We start from the raw sequence: 18,353 nt of genomic DNA, 5'->3' as shown, positions 1-18,353 counted from the left end.
GAACTCAGGATCCCCGGGGTTTGTTGGCCAGGCAGTCCTAGCCAAATCAGTGAGCTCTAGGTTCAGTGAGAGATCTGTCTCTTAAAAAATTGTTGACTCGGCCAGGCGGTGGTGGCGCACGCCTTTAATCCCAGCACTCGGGAGGCAGAGGGCGGCGGATCTCTGTGAGTTCGAGGCCAGCCTGGTCTAGAAGAGCTAGTTCCAGGACAGAAACCAAAAAGCTACGGAGAAACCCTATCTCGAAAATAATAATAATAAAAAAAAATTGTTGACTCTTACTTAATAAAATGGTCTTTAGTGTAAAAATACTCAAGGAGTTAGGGATGGTGGTGCATGCCTGTAGCCCTAGCTACTTAGAAGCTGATTATAGAGTATCACTGGAGTTTATGAGTTAGATACCTAACTGGACAGCATAGTGAGACACCCCAGCCTGTTCGCCACTCTCTGTCTCACACACAGAAAAGATACTTGGGGATACATATCTTAAAATTAAATGTCAATATGGATACCTATCAGTCATTGTCTTAACTACATTATAAAGTACTCAGTTATAATTAGGCTTCTTTAACGTAAGAAATAAGCAATTATTTGGATAGTTGTTCAATTTATACACATGATATGTGTTATCTCAAATCACTTAACATCCTCAGATTTAACCAAATTTAAGGGCTCTTCCAGCAATAAAATGCCATGGAAATTTAATATGTAATTCTCCTATAAAAGCAAATATCCAACAGCTTCACTTTATGATTGACCAAAAATTCTTCAGCAGGTATTTCCTTTCAAAATGTAAATGTAATTCTTAAAAATTATTATTTCTACAAAAAAACTAAGCTTTAAATTATCAATGTCACATAAATATTTGTAATCTTCAAAGTTGCTATATTCAAATAATATAGTCAAAGAAATTGACTGTATTCTACCTCCCTCAGCTGCTGCTTGCTCCTGTCATTCCTGTCCCAGGGAAGAATCAATGTTGAGTTTCTGAAAAAACTGGGACGCTCTCCCACCTAAACATTATTGGTCTTCCTGTGCTCAGCTACAGACGAGCACACGTGTTCCCCTACTGAGGTATAAACAAGTCTCCACAGGAAACTTAGATCCCTGATTAATAAAGAAGGGAAGAATCGGGGCTCATATATAGAGTGAATCAATGATATTAAAGCAAGAGGAAAAGGCAAAATGGAGTACCAAAAATATGGTGCAACAGGGATAAGAGTGCTTGCTGTAAAGCCTGCTGGTCTGAGTTCAATCCCTGGAGTCCACATGGTGGATGGAGAGAAACAATGCCTGGAAGTTGTTCTTTGTCCTCCATACATATACATGGTACATGTGCAGCCATACATACACATACAAATAATAATAATAAAATAAATGTTCTTTAAAAGACAGAACACTGTATATACACAAAGCAGCATCAACTGTTGCTTTTATACTTTCCCTAGATGAAAATACTTTCTTGAGGGGCTCATAATTTCTAGCATGGCACATACTTTCTGGGGTTTTTTCCTAAAAAATAAACCTGGAAACCTTGGAGCCAACTACAATTGTGGTTGTAAAGTATTACAAGTAATTACCTCTGTTTCCAAAACCCTTTCCTCTCCCATATCCTCCAGCAGTAGGTGTGTTCTCTCTTTTACTAGACTCGCCAATATCTGAAAATTTTTATAGAAAGTTAAACTTCTTAACATGCAAAATTGTGTCATTAAAAGATAGGGATGAAATGAGTCTTTAGGATTAGATGACTTTTACAGATAGTAGGAAAATAGAAAAGGGACTTTAAAGTAATATATTTGCAAGTATATTTAATTCTCAAGTTATATTTCCAAAATGTAAATAAATAAATAAAATAATAAATAAGTAAATCCACTAGTGGTAAACATGTAAGGTTTATTCATTCTTTTACCTTTAATCAGTAATTCATGTCATGATTTTCTACATTCTGAATCCTCACTTCAATAGACTGGGCATTATATTCAGCCCACATGATAATCTTCACCATTGAAAATAATAAAATATAGTTCAAAATGTTTTCAGCACCTTACTATCAATTTAGTCATAAAAAAATGAAAGTATTTTGCTCTACTACTATCTACAAACCCAAGTGTTTCTATCTTTTTGTTTGTTTTGAGACAGGATTTTAAGTGCAGTCCAGGGTGGCCTTAAACTCAAAATCCAATTGGAATTGCAGGACCCACCACACATGGTAAGTGTTGATGGCTCTAAACATACAATTTAAAATCCAACCTGATCAGGCACAGTGACGCATGCCTTCAATTGCATCATTTGGGAGATGAAGACAGGAGTTCTAGGCCAGTCTTAGCTACACAGCAAATTCAAGGCCAGTTTGGGCTACAAGAGACCCTATCTCAAGGCCTGGAGGGATGGCTCAGCCATTAAAGGCTAGGCTCACAACCAAAAATATAATAAGAGACCCTGTCTCAAAAATAAGGAAATAAATTCAACCTTTGTAAAAATAACTTCTTAAATTTAACACTGATAAGCTAACTAAAATATCTCTCCCATATTGTTTTTGTTAAGAAAACTTAATATTCAAGGGGGCTCTTTCACTCTATCCTCCAAATGTTTTACAACAATGTTCTCACATCAGTTCCTAGAAACAGAAATCTGAAATTAAGCAGCAACTGTGGACAATCTGTCTGTGCAGTCAATTTAACTGTCTTATCATCATGCCAAAGAAGTTAAGAGAGCATTGAAGTACATGGGCATCACCTGGTGTGGTAGCACACACATTTACTACTAGTACTTAGGAGGCTGTGGAAGGAGGATCGCAAGTTCAATATATGTCTGTAACATAGTACACAGGAAGAGCTTAGGGCCAGTGTGGGTTTAGGACCAGCATGGATTATATTATATAATGTTTAAAGCCAGCTGGGCATGCATGCCTGTCTTTGTTTCTCTGCCCCTCTCCCACCCCCACATACCACTCACATTAAATAAAATCAACTCATTATATCAACAAAACCTACCATCCGCTAAGTTATAGCAGACTTAATTTTTCTTTAAACAGCCAAAGTCCCTATGCCTTTAGTCAACAATTCAGATTATAGGAAGACTATATATACTTACCTCTGTTTCCCAAATTTCTTCCAGAGGGAAATCTCATGAAATGATCTCTTCCAGAAGGTCCATCTTCCATTTCTAAAGCAAATAACATTTCAAAGCAAATCAAATAAAAATACATATCTAAATATACAAATTTAAAGCCTTTTCAATGTGCCACATATAACAGAGGGATTTTATCTATTAACAAAACAAAACAAAAACAAAACAAAACAAAACAAGAGCCAAGCTACCTGACAGGCTAAGGCAGAAGGGGGACAAATCCACAGCAATCTTAACTACAACATAAGTTCTATGCCAGTACTAGGAACTTATGAAACACTTTCTCAAAACAAAATTAAATTACAGAGTTAAAATAGGACTATGGATGCAATTCAATGGTGGAATACTTGTTTAGGATGCATGAGGCCTTAGTCAAAGAAGAAAAATAACAAAGAGCCTAACTGAAAAATGAGTTGTCTAAGTAGCTCTTCAGAAGAGTACCCTATGCTCCACTAGCTTCTCGAAAGGCCCACTCACCTACCTAGAGACAGTACCAGACACTGTGAGCTGGGGCCTCCTATATTAATTAGCAGTCAAGAAAATGTCCCACAGACATGCCCGCAGGCCAATATGATCGAGGAAACTCTTCAATTAAGGATCTCTTCCTAAGCAACTCCAGGCTGTGTCAAGTCAACAATAAAAACTAACCAGGACACTATATTAAGTAAAAGCAAGAGAGAATATAATATGATCCCATTTCTGAAAAAATGAAAAAGTGCCAGATCAAGTAGAATCATAACAAAATGAAAATAAAGTATAGAAAGCAAGGACAGATAAGCAAAGAAAAGCAAGTCTATGTCTCAATAAAAATAAAAATGTAATAAATATGCATCCATAAAATAAAAGTAGAATTTGATACAATTATGTCAGAATATATAGAGAGAGATCTAAAAAGAATCACAGTCACTATCAGTGGAGGCCAAAATTTGGGGCTAATATTTTGACTTAGTTTCTTCCTTTCTAACCATTTAAATTTTTGACAAAAATTATTTAGGTATCAGTTTAGTTTACATTCACTAGACTAGAATATGCTGCAATAAGAAAATAAACTTTCTAGGTCCAAAAAGCTCTATTTTTAATCATAAAATAGGACTAGCACAATGAATCAAAAAAGGTACTTACAGAAGACAACCTGAGTGAGCAAACAGTTCCCTTGACTATAAAATGCTTTGACCTCATCCTCTAATTTTTAACAGGAGAAATTATAAACTGAATACGCCCCTAGGCCTTGCATTTGTCTGCCTTAAAATGAGCAGTAACTCAAACGCATAGACAACGACTTGGACTCACTGGAAGTACAGTAGTGTGGTTGCCAGGGGCTGGAAACAGGAGGAGTGAGGAGCTATTATTTTAATGGGAGCAGAATTTCAGTTTGCAAAGATGAAACTTATCAAGGTAGATGGTTGATGTAGCAATACAAGTGTTTAATGCCAGTCTACTGTACACTTAAAAATGGTCAGGACAAGCCGGGCGGTGGTGGCGCACGCCTTTAATCCCAGCACTTGGGAGGCAGAGGCAGGCGGATCTCTGTGAGTTCGAGACCAGCCTGGTCTACAAGAGCTAGTTCCAGGACAGGCTCCAAAACCACAGAGAAACCCTGTCTCGAAAAACCAAAAAAAAAAAAAAACCCTGTCTCGAAAAACCAAAAAAAAAAAAAAAAAAAAAAAAATTGGTCAGGACAAAACAAAAAACACTGAGTCTTGGGGCTGGCACAATGGCTCAGCAGTTAAGAGCATTTACTGCTCTTTGCAGAGAAGCCATGTTTGGTTCCTGGCACACACAAAATAGCTAGCAACAATCTCTAACTCCAGTTCAGAGAATCTATCACTTTCTTCTATCCTCTTCAGGCACCAGGTATGTCCATGGTGCGCTTACATATATGCTGGCAAAACACCCATGTACATAAATAATAAATCTTTTTTTTTTTTTGGTTTTTCGAGACAGGGTTTCTCTGTAGCTTTGGTGCCCGTCCCAGAACTAGCTCTTGTAGACCAGGCTAGACTCAAACTCCCAGAGATCCGCCTGCCTCTGCCTCCCGAGTGCTGGGATTAAAGGTGTGTGCCACCACTGCCCGGCCATAATAAATCTTTTTAATGGCAAATATTAGGGCTGGCAAGATGATTCAACAATTGGAAGTTCTTGCTGTACAGGCCTAATCATCTGTGTTCAATTCCCTCAAGGTTTGAACTCCTCAAAGTGGAGGGATAATCAACTCCACAAAGTTGTCTTTTGGTCTCCACACACGTCATAGACAGACATTATGCACACAATAATAAAAATATTAATGGTGAAGATGGTCACTGTTATGTACATGCTACCATAATAAAAAAATCTTTCACTGTATATCAGCAGTCACATTTTAGCCTGTTTCAATAAAGCAAAAGACTACAGCCATGATTTAATTTCTTACCCAAATGATACTCTTTCTACCATGTTACCATACACACTAATTCTAGAGCGTATGGTAGTACATATGCAGGGAAGGTGGGCAGTCCAAATACAAATTCATACAGAGAAAGGAGTTAGGAGTCACAAAATAGGTTTCAATCCTTTTGAAACTTATCTCTCATTCTCTTGGGAACTTCGGCAGTTTTTCTGATGCCAAAGAAACTCATGCTCTTGATGGCATGACAATGTCTGGCTTAAACAGTTGGTTTTTGGACAATCATCAGAATTTGAACCTACTTTAATAATCTTACCATCTATGCTGCCCTCTTATATCAGGAGACCTGACAATGCTTTAGCAATCTGAAGCCAAACATGCAACCCTCAGATTGAAAAAGTTTTACAACAATTCACTGAAGTAATATAGTCTCTGACACTGTATTTTCTTTAGATATTAAGTTTTCCTATCCAAAATATTAAATTATAATTAATCCTCACTAAAAAATTTAAAAATACTCTAACCTATCAATCTACTCCTTATCCTTAAGTATTATACAAAACCCTTAACTAAAAAATAAAAGTCGTCTTGCTTTAACACATACCTGATGAAGCTGAAGTCCTGTTAAAAGTGTCTCCATTTGCACCAGAAGAATATTTGTCCTGTAAGACAGAAAACCAAGTTTTCAATCAACTGTGAATAAGAATGTGTCATCTATTTCACAAATAAAATTTACAGAGTCCCTTCTCTTTCCATGAGAAATACATTCTAAGACCCTCAGTGCCTGAAACCATGAGTAGCTCTTTTTTTTTTTGTTTGTTTTGTTTTGTTTTTGTTTTTCGAGACAGGGTTTCTCTGTGGTTTTGGAGCCTGTCCTGGAACTAGCTCTTGTAGACCAGGCTGGTCTCGAACTCACAGAGATCCACCTGCCTCTGCCTCCCAAGTGCTGGGATTAAAGGCGTGCGCCACCACCACCCGGCCCATGAGTAGCTCTTTAATTTATTCATATACTGTCTCTTTCTCTCTTCACCTCACTCCCTTCCCCCTCTCATACACACAAAATACATGATACTTTTTCTTGTACATATATACCTATGATAAGGTTTATGAATTTGGCATGGTAAGAAAATAAATTATGGCAATAGACTGTAAAAAAAATTATTGTTCAGAAGCTAGGTAACAAGGAGGCCCGAGAGGAACGCAAGATTCTCCCTGAAGAGGAGATAGAGGAGATGTCCTGGGTAAACTGGGTGGGGGAGAGGACAGGGGATGGGGGCAATCAGGATTCTTGGGAGGGGGACAGAGGGACAGAGTAATGAAAGAGATATCTTGACAGAGTGGGCCGTTATGGGGTTAGGGAGAAACCTGGTGCCGGGAAACTCCCAGGAACCCACAAGGATGACCCCAGTAAGACTCCTAGCTATAGAAGAGAGGGTGGCTGAACTGTCCTTCCCCTATAATCAGATTGATGACTGCCCTGATTGTCATCATAGAGCCTTCATCCAGTACCTGATGGAAGCAGATGCAGAGATTCACAGCCAAGTACTGGGCTGAGCTTTAGGAGTTGAAGAGAGGGAGGAGGGATTATATGAGCAAGGAGGATTCAAGATCATGAAAGGACAGCTGACCTGAGCTTGTGAGAGCTCATGGACTCTGGACGGATAGCTAGGAAGCTGACATGGGACCAACCTAGGCCCACTGCACCTGGGTGACAGTTGTGTATCTTGGTCTTTCATGGGGTCCTAGCAGTGGGACCAGGACCTGTCCCTGATGCATGAACTGGTTCTTTGGAGCCTATTCCTTGTAGCAAGACGCCTTGTTCAGTCTTGATGCAGGGGGAGGAACTTGATCCTGCCTCATCTTGATGCTCTGTTGATTCCCAAGGGAGACCTTACCCTTTCTGAATGGAGGCGGAAGAAGAGTGGATGGAGGCAGTGAATGGGAGGAGAGGAGGAAGGGAAACTGATTGGTATGATAAGAAAAAAATCTTATTGCTCTCTATTCACCACTTGTGCTGTGATCATGATTTAATGAGACAGAGTGAGGTGAACGAATTATAATGTAAGATTAAGCTACTAGTGACTTTATGACAATATGTCAGGAGAACGAGCTGATCCAAGTGATCATGGGTCATAAATCCATAATATCAGACAGGTAGTGTATACAGCATGGATACACCAGACAAACGGAGGACTCACTTTCTGGGCAAGACAAAGGGGGATGATGAGAGGTTTTAACATGCTACTCAGGATGACATGCAATTTGAAACACCAATTATTTACTTCTGAAATTTCCCACTTAACATTTTTACACCACAGTTATCTACTGGTAACTAAAATCATGAAAAGCAAAACTGCAGAAAAAGACATTACTATCAGGTGGTGGTGGCGCACTCCTTTAATCCCAGCACTTGGGAGGCAGAGGGAGGTGGATCTCTGTGAGTTCAAGGCCAGCCTAGACTACAGAGCGAGTTCCCGAGTTCCTGGACAGGCTCCAAAGTTACACAGAGAAATCTTGTCTCGAAAATTGAAAGGAAGGGAGGGAGGGCAGACAAGAAGACACTATTATATAACTGCATGCAAAACACTGGCTAACATACGAAATTATCACTTAAAACTATTAAATAATAAAGTACAGCCATGGGCTAAATCTGATGGGCTACCCACTTCTATAAACGACTTTATTGGAGCACAGTGCTTCACTAATCTATGAATATATCAGCAGCTGCAATAGCCAAGCTGTGGTTGAGACTAAAACCTACAATATCTAAATCATTCACTGTCTAGCATTTTAAATGATAGGTTTGCTGACCCGCATACCTGCAAAGTATAAGCTGTTATTAAGTAAATAAACCAAAGAAAACACACAATACTGTTTGCAGAGTTCAGTATTTCACACTACACTCACCAATGCTACAGGCTAAAGTAGAACACAGGACACTATCAGAAGGCAGCTTCACAGTAAAGATACATAACTTAAAACTTTTACTGTGACTAGGCCTGACTAGCACTCAGGATGCTAAGACAGGAAGATGATGAGATTGAGGCCAGCTTGGGCTACATAGTAAGATTCTGTCTCAAAAGGTTTTAAAAAGCACTCCATTGTAAATAATTAAAGTAAACTAAAATAATATATCTACACTTAAAGAACTGATTTTAAATAATGCTCATATATGCACTGAAAACTGTATGCAGTCTGTGGCTGCATTCCAACGAAGTTGTGGATCACCAGCTAATTGGGTCAGAATATTCATGAGTAATTTCAGTTAAACTTGAGTAAGCAGTAATTCAAGATTATCAATGCTCTCATTTATTCACTGCTCCGGTTTCTAATCTAAAAGTTCTGCTACAGATGCATGTACATTACTGTGGCAGTATTATACTAATCAGTGGACTTATGAGATTCAACTTTTGTTACAAAAATCAGTAACTAAATACCAAGTTAATCTTTGAACCTTCCAGTATTTCTTGAGGTTTCTCTGTGTTGATGACAATTTGAGTAACTTTTCCTCACCTCTAACACCTATGATGTCCTTTCATCATTAACCCACTCCTTTATTTCTTATGTAAGCTTCTATAAGAAAAAACGTTCAGACTAAAGCTCTGAAATGCATGTATATGAGCATCCAACATGAATAACTTAAGAATGAAGCGACCTACACTTATAGGTCTTACTATAGTCAAATGGCTGCGTTAAAGTTACAATCTTCCTTCAAGTAAGTTCTTTTAAAGTAAGTGTTTGCCAGTGTTGGAAAGAAAGCAGCACCAAGGTGGCTACCCTCAGGTAGCACTTTTCTAAAATTTCTCTCACAAAAGACACTAAAATGACTTTCAAAACTTTTATGTGGCTCAGCAATCATCCAGATATTTTCTAGAATTGTCATTAAGAGCAAAAGCACAACAGTGTCACTGAAATATCCTAGCAAACTGCTATAATAAAAAGCCAAATCTATAGTTACCAAATACCAAAGCAAGAATTATCCAACCAGTCTTATCAATGGATAAGGTGCTATTTGTCAAAAAAAAAAAAAAACTGGTCTAATTTGTCTAACCAATAAGCACTAAAATAACTGAACACTGTTTTTACAACATGATGCCTCAAGCTAAGGAATTTAATATTTATACGTGTTTAACTTACAAATTCCAAGGCAAATTATAAAATAGGTACATGTGTACAGTAGGTAAAAATGACAGACGTCCTTTGTAATACTACCTAAGTTTGATTTTTCAGTTTTTTAAAAGGAAAACTCTTTTAGCTCTCTAATTAGCTTAAATTACCACCCTCATCTTCTCCAGGTAATGCCTCACTTCTCTGCCTCATTTAGGACATTTATCTGCAGCTGTTGCCTCTGCCATATCCTTTATTTCCTTCAAGTTACTCACAACCCAACTTTAACATTGACCTCTGACCTGAAAATGCTTTTTAATAAGAGAATATGCAATAAAACTACTTTGGCCAGGTAGTGGTGGTACACGCCTTTAATCCCAGCACTTGGGAGGCAGAGGCAGGCGGATCTCTGTAAGTTTGAGGCCAGCCTGGTCTACAGGAGCTAGTAGAACAGATCCCAAAGCTACAGAGAAACCCTGCCTCAAAAAACCAGAACCAAACAAACAAAAAATAAAGTTACTACTTTGTATCTCCACCAAAGGTGCAACAGAACTTCAGAGGGCTTTTACCTCTGAATAACTTTGGTTTTTTTGAGACAGATCTACACATTATGGCATGTATTGATTATGACCTGGTAGCCTTCCTAACTCAGCTTCCCAGGTGTGTGTAAGCAAGGGCACAGTGAAACCACCAAACTGCATCACTTCCCGTGGGAAGAAGGTTTATTGTAAACATAAAACTGCTGAGTGACTTCTCTCTCAGGTGCTAGAGAGAAAATACCCAGAGGCATTTGGGGCAGTCCAAAGTTGCCATGGCTACCTCTTGGAAACAAAGAGAATAGCAAAAAAGGGGTGAAAGCCTTGTCAGTTATAAGGAGAGAAGCTGTAAAGTGGAGCAGTCTGCCAGTTTAAGGTAGTGGGGAGGGGGTTGTGGGCTCTGAGTGGCTCTGTTATGTATTACAGGTACTGTTAATAGGTATCTAAAGAAGGTTAGCATGAGTGCTCTTCCAGAGGACCCAGGTTCAATCCCCACCAACCACATGGAAGCTCCTGTCAGTAACTTCAGTTCTAGGTGACCCAACACCCTCACACAGACACATATACAGGCAAAACACCAATGTACATAAAAGTAAATTATTTAAAATAAATAATAAATATAACACACTAAGTCGGGCAGTAGTCATTCACCTTTAATCCCATCACTTGGGAGGCAGAGGCAGGCAGATCTCTGTGAGTCTGAGGCTAGCATGGTCTACAGAGCGAGTTCTAGGATAGACAAGACCTACACATAGAAATCCTATCTCAAAAACTCTCTCTCTCTCTCTGATCTATAGTGTATGTACATGCATATATATGTATGTGTGTATATGTATATTTATTTATTAAGATACTAGTGCTAAAATAAGTTTCAAGCCAAGAAATTATAAATTCAGATTATTATTTGGGATATTTGAATTCAAAACCCACATATCAATCCCAACTAAATCAAAACACCGAGCATTTTCTTTTTGTATAAAATAAGTATTTTCACAAAAACAGCACTTAAAATCAGAACTGACATACATACAGAATGGAAATGCTGTATGTGAGGGAACTTCTGCAAAGGGTTTGTGTGTGGGTTTTTTTCCTGGTTTTTCAAGACAGGGTTTCTGTGTGTAGACTAGGCTGGCTTTGAATTCACAGAGACCCACCTGCCTCTGCCTCCTGAGTGCTGGGATTAAAGATGCGACACCAGAGCCTGGTGTCTTATTTATATGAATGTATCTTATAAAGTACATGCCAGTAATAATAATAAATTATAAATGTGAATACACACACACATAAAACTGACCCCAAAGCATTCTTGAGTTACAATTTTAACCCCCCAATGCCATTAAAAAAAAAAAAATCTAATATTTTATAGTCTAATATATTCCCATTGAGCGCCTTAGTTTCCAATCAAATCATTACTTTCAATTTTTCTACACAAGTTATCTTTCAAGACTTTCCAACACATTTGTACAGGTTTGTGTTCACCTGTAAGTCCTAAAGCACTAAGATCTGAACGACACTGGCAGTATTACCATACTTTTGTTTGTCATTATCAAATTACTATATAGATGTTATCCAATTTGAAGACTAGCCTGGCTTTCTCTTTTTCCATTAAATAGTTAAGAAAGATTACATGCAGATAAATACTAAACAGACTAGAATAATTTAGAACTTCCTCACCAATTTGATTTTAAACTAATAAAAACCCACGCCATTTAATGACTCTACACTGTAAGTTTTATTACCTTTTCAAATACAGGAACATAGGAAGACACGTGAGGTTTGAGGATTTCTGCTTCCCAATCTTCATCTCCCATGGTAGCTTCAGGTTCCTTTATAAAAAAAAAATTAAAATGTACTTTTGGCTATGGTCACATCAGAATTGTTAATTTTCAATTATGAAGCTGTGGTTTAGGAATAAGACACAGTAAGTGAAACACACGGCAGTGGGGTTGACCACCACTACTACAAAATAATACATGTAAATTATCTTTTTTCCCCTACGCATCTCTTAGAACTACCTAATGTGACCACCTTCCCCCAAAAGCTTTAGCTTCTTGCCTACAGGTGATATTTATAGGCAGCATTTTTATCTTTCAAAGCTAGGAGAATCATTCTCACAATTCCCATGTCCCCAGCAACGCCCAGGTTTGGCCAAAATGTTTGTTCTCCCTCAAGGGATTCCCAAAGGGCTTGCTGCAGGTGAGGTGGACGGGTAGTGTCTGAGACATTCAAGATATTTCCCTTTGCGTCCCCTCCGAGGTAACTCGGACGCTGAGGCCTTGGACACGAGAAGGGGAGAATGTGGTAAGGTGGCGGCCCGCTCTCTTCACCAGAGGGCGTCGAGCTTCCCCGGGGGCGTTCAAACACCGTTTCTTCTGAAAAATGGCCGCCTGGGCACTGAGCAGAAGGTTCCTCAGGCCTCCCCGCCCTGCAGGCCCCAGGTCTTCACACCCGCTCCGAGCTCTCAGCAAGGAGCCGCTGGTCCGAAGGGGAAGGCCCAGAGGCCGGCCTCACAGCCCACGGAGGCCCTCGTGCGGAGCCCCTGGCTCCAGCCCGGACCCCCACAGCCCCCCGGGCCCGGCTAGGGTGGCCATGGCCGAGGGCCGAACCAGACCAAGGCCACCAGCTCACTCACCTCTCCGCTCCAGGTTTCCTGGGCTCCTCGCGGCCGCCCACGCGGCTTAAACGGCTGCACGTGCGGACGCCTGGACGCCGACTGCGTCAAGTGCGTGGGCCGACAACAAATAGCACCAGGCGAAGGGGCCGCCAACCAATCAGCGCCCGCGCTGCGCGGGTTCCCGCCCCCACCGAGGGGTCCTGCATGTTCTCTGCCTTTGATGAGGCCGACGCAGGGCTCTGCGGCCTGGTAGGCCTGGGACGCAGGCTGCCCTAGGGCCTGTACCACGCTGCATGCTTCCAGGCTCCATCCGCTCCATTTTTATCATAAACTAAAAATTGTATCCCCTTGGCCCTTCTGATTCTAAATGTCTGACGTGCTCTCTATATTTGACAAATACACATCCCATTCCTCTACTAAAACCGAGTGGAAGCAATGCTTTTCTTTGTCCTCCCCATTTAAAAAAAAAAAAAAAGACGCGGATGAGATTGCTTCTAGAGTTGTAAAGAAAGCCGGTCTGTAGGAAGAAAACAGCCCCTCAAGCAGAAAAGAGGAAGAAATGACTTGTTTGCCAAAGTCTAGATTTGTGGTTCACCTGTTCACATCCTTGAGGGCACTTGCCAGGGGCACTTAGTATTTAAAGCGCTCTTTAACTACATATTCTAATTCTGTCCATTCCTAACCTCTTTAATAGGAAAATCTTTCCATGCTTTTCCCAATTCTCCCAGAAAGCCTAACAATGAAATGTATATAAAACACAGTTCTCGGGGGTTTTTTTGGCGGGTGTGTGTGTGTGTGTTTTATCATTTTTCTTTCTCTGAATCTTTGAAGAAATTTCTAGATATCTGTCAGGTACAATACAAGATGATAGATGTGAAAGAGAGGCACTCCAGCTTGAGCTAGCTTTAAAGTTTTCTAGAAACACATTTGTGTCAGCACCAAACACATGTTAGAACCATGCGGGATCCCAGAAAGGAAGTACAAGGGGTACAGCATCTTCCAGAAATCATGTCAACAAAACATGATAAAGAGTTTGATGGGCAGGGTGTCCATACAAGTAAGGCTTTAAAAGATAAAATTTCTAGTAGTGTGTGGTAATACGAGGTTAGAATCCCACTGCATGAAAGACTAAGTAAGGGGTCCCTCTAGACCAAGGGTTGTCTGGGCTATGTAGTGAGTTCTAGGCCATCCTGGGCTACGGAGCGTAATGTTTACCAGACTGTGGTATACACCACTAACAAATCATTAGGCAATTCATGGATACTTTTCATTTTGACAGTCATTTTTATGCTTAAACTTACTATTTGTTATGTATTTAAAACTATATCTAGTACACCAAGTGTGCTTTTAAGGATGTAAATGCTTAGAATGAGGCTAAATTAATGTATCCTTTTTAAAACTTCACTCAGCTGAGGAAAAACTTAGTTATATAATAATGTGGGGGAATAGTAAAGCAACAAGAAGGTGATATTCAGGTAGCCGGAGTGTGGGAAACACTGGCACAGATGAAGACTCAGGATCTGAGGGCTGCTCTCTAGCAGAGTGCTCTCCACTGTAGACATTTCATCAACACCAGTTCCCATCCTGTGCTTACTTAGCAGCTTCCGGATTCCTGATCTCGCTCACCATGTATTTCACACGAACGAGACTTATTGGCACTACCTGTTCCCAGTAATGAATCAAAACAGTGGTATTCTAGCTCAGAAATGAGTCTTGTTTGAGTTGTGTTCCTGAGAGGTCCTATTTGTAATGGCCCAGGCCCTCCCCTGTGATGTTAGTAACCTAGAACTGTTACAAGTGTGCAATGAAAGCTAAGGTTGAAGGAAAAAGAAAAGCCAAATTCTAGATCAGGATCTCCTGGACAACTTTCCTCACACTAACAGCCATTTCTGGCTCTTTACCACAAAATGGAGGTTCATCACTGAACTGTGGAATCTGGTGAAGAGGTTCTAGGTAACACAGAACACCAGGGTGTCGGCCTTTCTGTTCCTACTGGATATCACTTGCCTCAAAGAACAAAGAAAACTGGCTTCCTCCATGTCCAAAGTAGCAATGGAAAGGGGATTCGTGAACATCACCACTATATTTAATCCTGTACTTTTTTATTTCTAAGTACTTCACCTTAAGAGCAGTAATGTGTTAACAAACAGATCCTGTCTGTGAGCCTGGACCAGAAACAAAACATTTTGCTGACCCTCTAAGATTGCTAGGTTCAGTGGCGCGTTCCTGTAACAATTACTTGGAAGAATCAGGAACTCAGCTGCAGGACTAGTTCAAGGCCAACCTCTGCAACCTAACAGTCAGCTTCAAGAGCCACAACTAATGCTAAAAAAGCAAAGGCCAGTGAGATGTAACCTGACAACCTGTGGACTTGAGGTTGATCCCTGGGACCCACAGAGGGGAAGGGGAGAACTGACTTCCACAAGCTGTCCTCTGAGCTCCCAACATGTGCCATGGCCCGAACACACACACACACACACACACACACACACACACACACCAGCCCCCATCCTCACACACCCTCCCGCAGAATAAACAAATGCAATAACAAAATTTTCAAATAAGATAAAGACTAAAAGATTGAAGTTTTTGATCAGAGAGGACATCACCAGCATTTGGCTGAGAATGTAGCATTAAAAGAAAATTGGGGGGGGGGGGACAATAAGTCCTTAAGGTGTATACCATAACATTTTCCCAAATAAAGGAGAAAATAAGAGTTAAGCAATGAAAAAAAGTTAAGCAATGAGGAACCCTGGCAAATACTATCTTAAGCACATGACCAGAGTCCACAACACTCTTCTTGTTACCCTTTACTATAAAACAAACTACTGCAGAACATGTTGGCTTAAAAAATGCTCTCAGGGTTGTGTCGATTGAGAGGGCCCAGCATACCATCTCATCCGATTATGTTAAAATGCTGATCAGAACCCAGATCATTTTACACTTTAATATCAGCTTCTTCCTCTTTGGCGTTGCCAGAGTTTGAACTAGATAATTGAGCATACCAGGCAAACTCTCTACCACCGAGCTATACCCCCAGCCCCCAACATCAATTTGTTTAAACATCCAAGGTGTGTTTTGTTTTGTTTTGTTTTTTAACTCTAGTATCTGAGGGCTGGGATAGCCAGAACACATCTCACTACAAATGGCTGCCTTGGTTTTCGAGGTTGTTGGGCAATCTGTGAGACTCTATAAGGCTATTGCTCACCTCCAAAGCCAGCATTTCAGCTGGACAGACATGTCATGGACATCACTTCAAGAGACTAGGACAATAGTTCTTAAGATCCAGCATAAGAAGTTATACAAACATATTCGCGATACTCAGTTGATTGGTATGAGAAAGTCACAAGGCTGGGTCCAGATTCATGGAGATGGGAGTATATAATGTCATGAAAACTGGAGATACAGCCCTCTGGAAAACCTGGAACCTGACTGGGGTATGGCTGCATCAATCTCATGTTCATTTCAGATGCCCAGTAACCTGACTGTTTGCCCTTTAATGTTGTCTCAAAGTTATCATGAGTGTATTTCATCCTCTTCATTTTTACTCTTCTGTTATTTTCAAATAGCCTGCCTTGGAGTTCACACATTCTCTCTTCTGTTTGGTTTACTCTGTTATCAAGGCTTTCTTAATGCATTTTCATTTTATTTAGTGCAACTTTAGGATCAAAGATTTCAATTTTTTTAAAAATTGCCTCCACGTCTCTCTCAATGTTACCTATTAAAGTATTGAATTATCTATTTTCTATTGCAATTCAGTAGGTTTCCTTAAACTTGATTCGCTGGTTTGTTTGCTTTTAATTTAATTTAATCTGTGGCAATTTGGATGAGAAATGTTCTCCAGAGACCCAGCTAATTGAACACTTGGAGCCTAGTTGGTTGTTCTATTTATGGAGGTTTAGGGAATGCAGCCTTACTCGAAGAAGTACGCTAGTCGGGAGTGGACTTTGCGAATACATAGCTTCACCTGACTCCCAGTTCACTTTCTGTTTCATGCTTTCCATTGAGGATGTGAGCTCTCAGCCTCCTGCTCCAGCCATTACACCTGCTGCTTGCCACCATGCTTCCTTACCATGATGGACTCTTATCACTCTGAAACCATAAGCCAAACTAAACTCCTTCTTCCATAAGTCAGCTTTGGAGTCATGGTGTTTTATCGCAGCAACAGAAAAGTAATAATACATTACTCTGGTTATTATCAGACAGTCTCTGACGTTTTATTTTACTGTTAGATGAGGCCACAGTTCCTTGAACATCCTTGGTATTGATATATGACATAATCTGAGGAAAAGATTGGGTATTTATCCTAGTCTTCATAATTTGGCGTGTTTTACAGGTTTTGTTTGATTTCAGAAATTCAAGCCAGCATGCTTATTTTTTCAGCCTATAGTTCTATCACTAGATGGCACCAAAGTTCAAGCTGCCTTTTGCAGTACTAGAAAGCAATTCAAGTTTGGGGTTCGCCTAATCTCTCAGCTGGTGAGTTTTTTAAGACTCAGTTAGGGAGCTCTTATAAAGGTGGCTTATCCACACAAACCTCTTCCTGGGGCTTGCATAGGCCTACAATGCGTCTTCCAAGGCCATCAGCCTGTGGTCATGAACTGTAGAATTCTGTGAAGCTCTAGAGAGAATCACCAGAGGGACAAGCCCTGGGTTGGTATTCCACTACTGTGCTACCAGGCACAGTACTCCAGAACTGTAGCTATAAATGCCACCGTGCTGAGCCCGCAATACACCGACAGAGCACTGAGGAGAGAGAGACCAAGTCCTGTACTCAATGGGCTGCCGAATGCTCTTGGGAACTCAGCCCTGACTGGAGCAGGAGCTTGCTAGACTAGGACAGCAAGTTTTCCCTGGCGCTGGAACTCTTCAGAAACCCTGCCTCCATGCAGGACTCGAGATGGGGACTGTTGGGTTCTGCTTGCCCAGTGTTGAGTTTCAGAAGCCCAGCATTAAGTCCTAAGACAAAATCCTGTGTTTTTACCCCATCCCACCCCAATGAATAGAGTCTGAGTACATGTGGTGATACCCAAGCTTTTGACGGTGTTGACGAGATCAGTCCTTTGGTCATCCAAGACGACATTAACCCGTGTCATATCTAGATTTCGCAGGTATGGTGTACTACATAGACTCGGCGTATATCCTGGATCATGCCAAACCTGGCAGTAAGGCAAGTCTGTGCCAGGAGTCAAGGTCTTGAGCTCCATCTGTGAATACTGGCCCAGGATAGTTGTGCAGCTGAAGGTTGGGAATCGGTGGTGGCAACAGTCCCTTAGGGCAGTGGTTCTCAACCTTTCTAATGCTGTGACCCTTAAATATAGCTCTTTACGTTGTGGTGCTCCCAACCATGAAAATATTTTCATTGCTAATTTTGCCATACATCATTATGAACCTGAACTTTTTTTAAAATATGGTTTTAGGGGATTAAATTCAAGTCTCTGCACTTGAAACGGTATGAACCTGATGGAGGAAGGTCATTGGTTAAATAATAAAGAAACTGCCTAGGCCCATTTATAGGCCAGCCCTTAGGTGGGTGGAGTAAACAGACAGGATGCTGGGAGAAAGAAGCCGAGTAGGGAGTCGCCAT

At 40.5% G+C, this 18,353-nt stretch overlaps 1 protein-coding gene across 1 annotated transcript in view; it reads right to left on the bottom strand.

Moving 5' to 3' along the window:
- The window catches only part of Ddx4 (DEAD-box helicase 4), a 50,904-nt gene extending 38,071 nt beyond the window's left edge, over nt 1-12,833 (bottom strand). The window contains exons 1-5 of the mRNA XM_057789735.1: nt 12,785-12,833; nt 11,892-11,978; nt 6,114-6,171; nt 3,091-3,162; nt 1,578-1,655 (exon numbers count right to left, since the gene is read on the bottom strand). Coding sequence (XP_057645718.1) covers nt 1,578-1,655; nt 3,091-3,162; nt 6,114-6,171; nt 11,892-11,963 — 280 coding nt within the window. The 5' untranslated portion in view covers nt 11,964-11,978; nt 12,785-12,833. The remainder of the gene's footprint in view (nt 1-1,577; nt 1,656-3,090; nt 3,163-6,113; nt 6,172-11,891; nt 11,979-12,784) is intronic.
- Nucleotides 12,834-18,353: the final 5,520 nt, after the last annotated feature.

The sequence above is a fragment of the Chionomys nivalis genome, chromosome 15 (genome assembly GCF_950005125.1).
Source record: "Chionomys nivalis chromosome 15, mChiNiv1.1, whole genome shotgun sequence".
NCBI classification, from domain to species: Eukaryota; Metazoa; Chordata; class Mammalia; order Rodentia; family Cricetidae; genus Chionomys; species Chionomys nivalis.
Note: the sequence above shows the minus strand (reverse complement) of the source record. Positions and strands in the feature narration are given on the sequence as shown.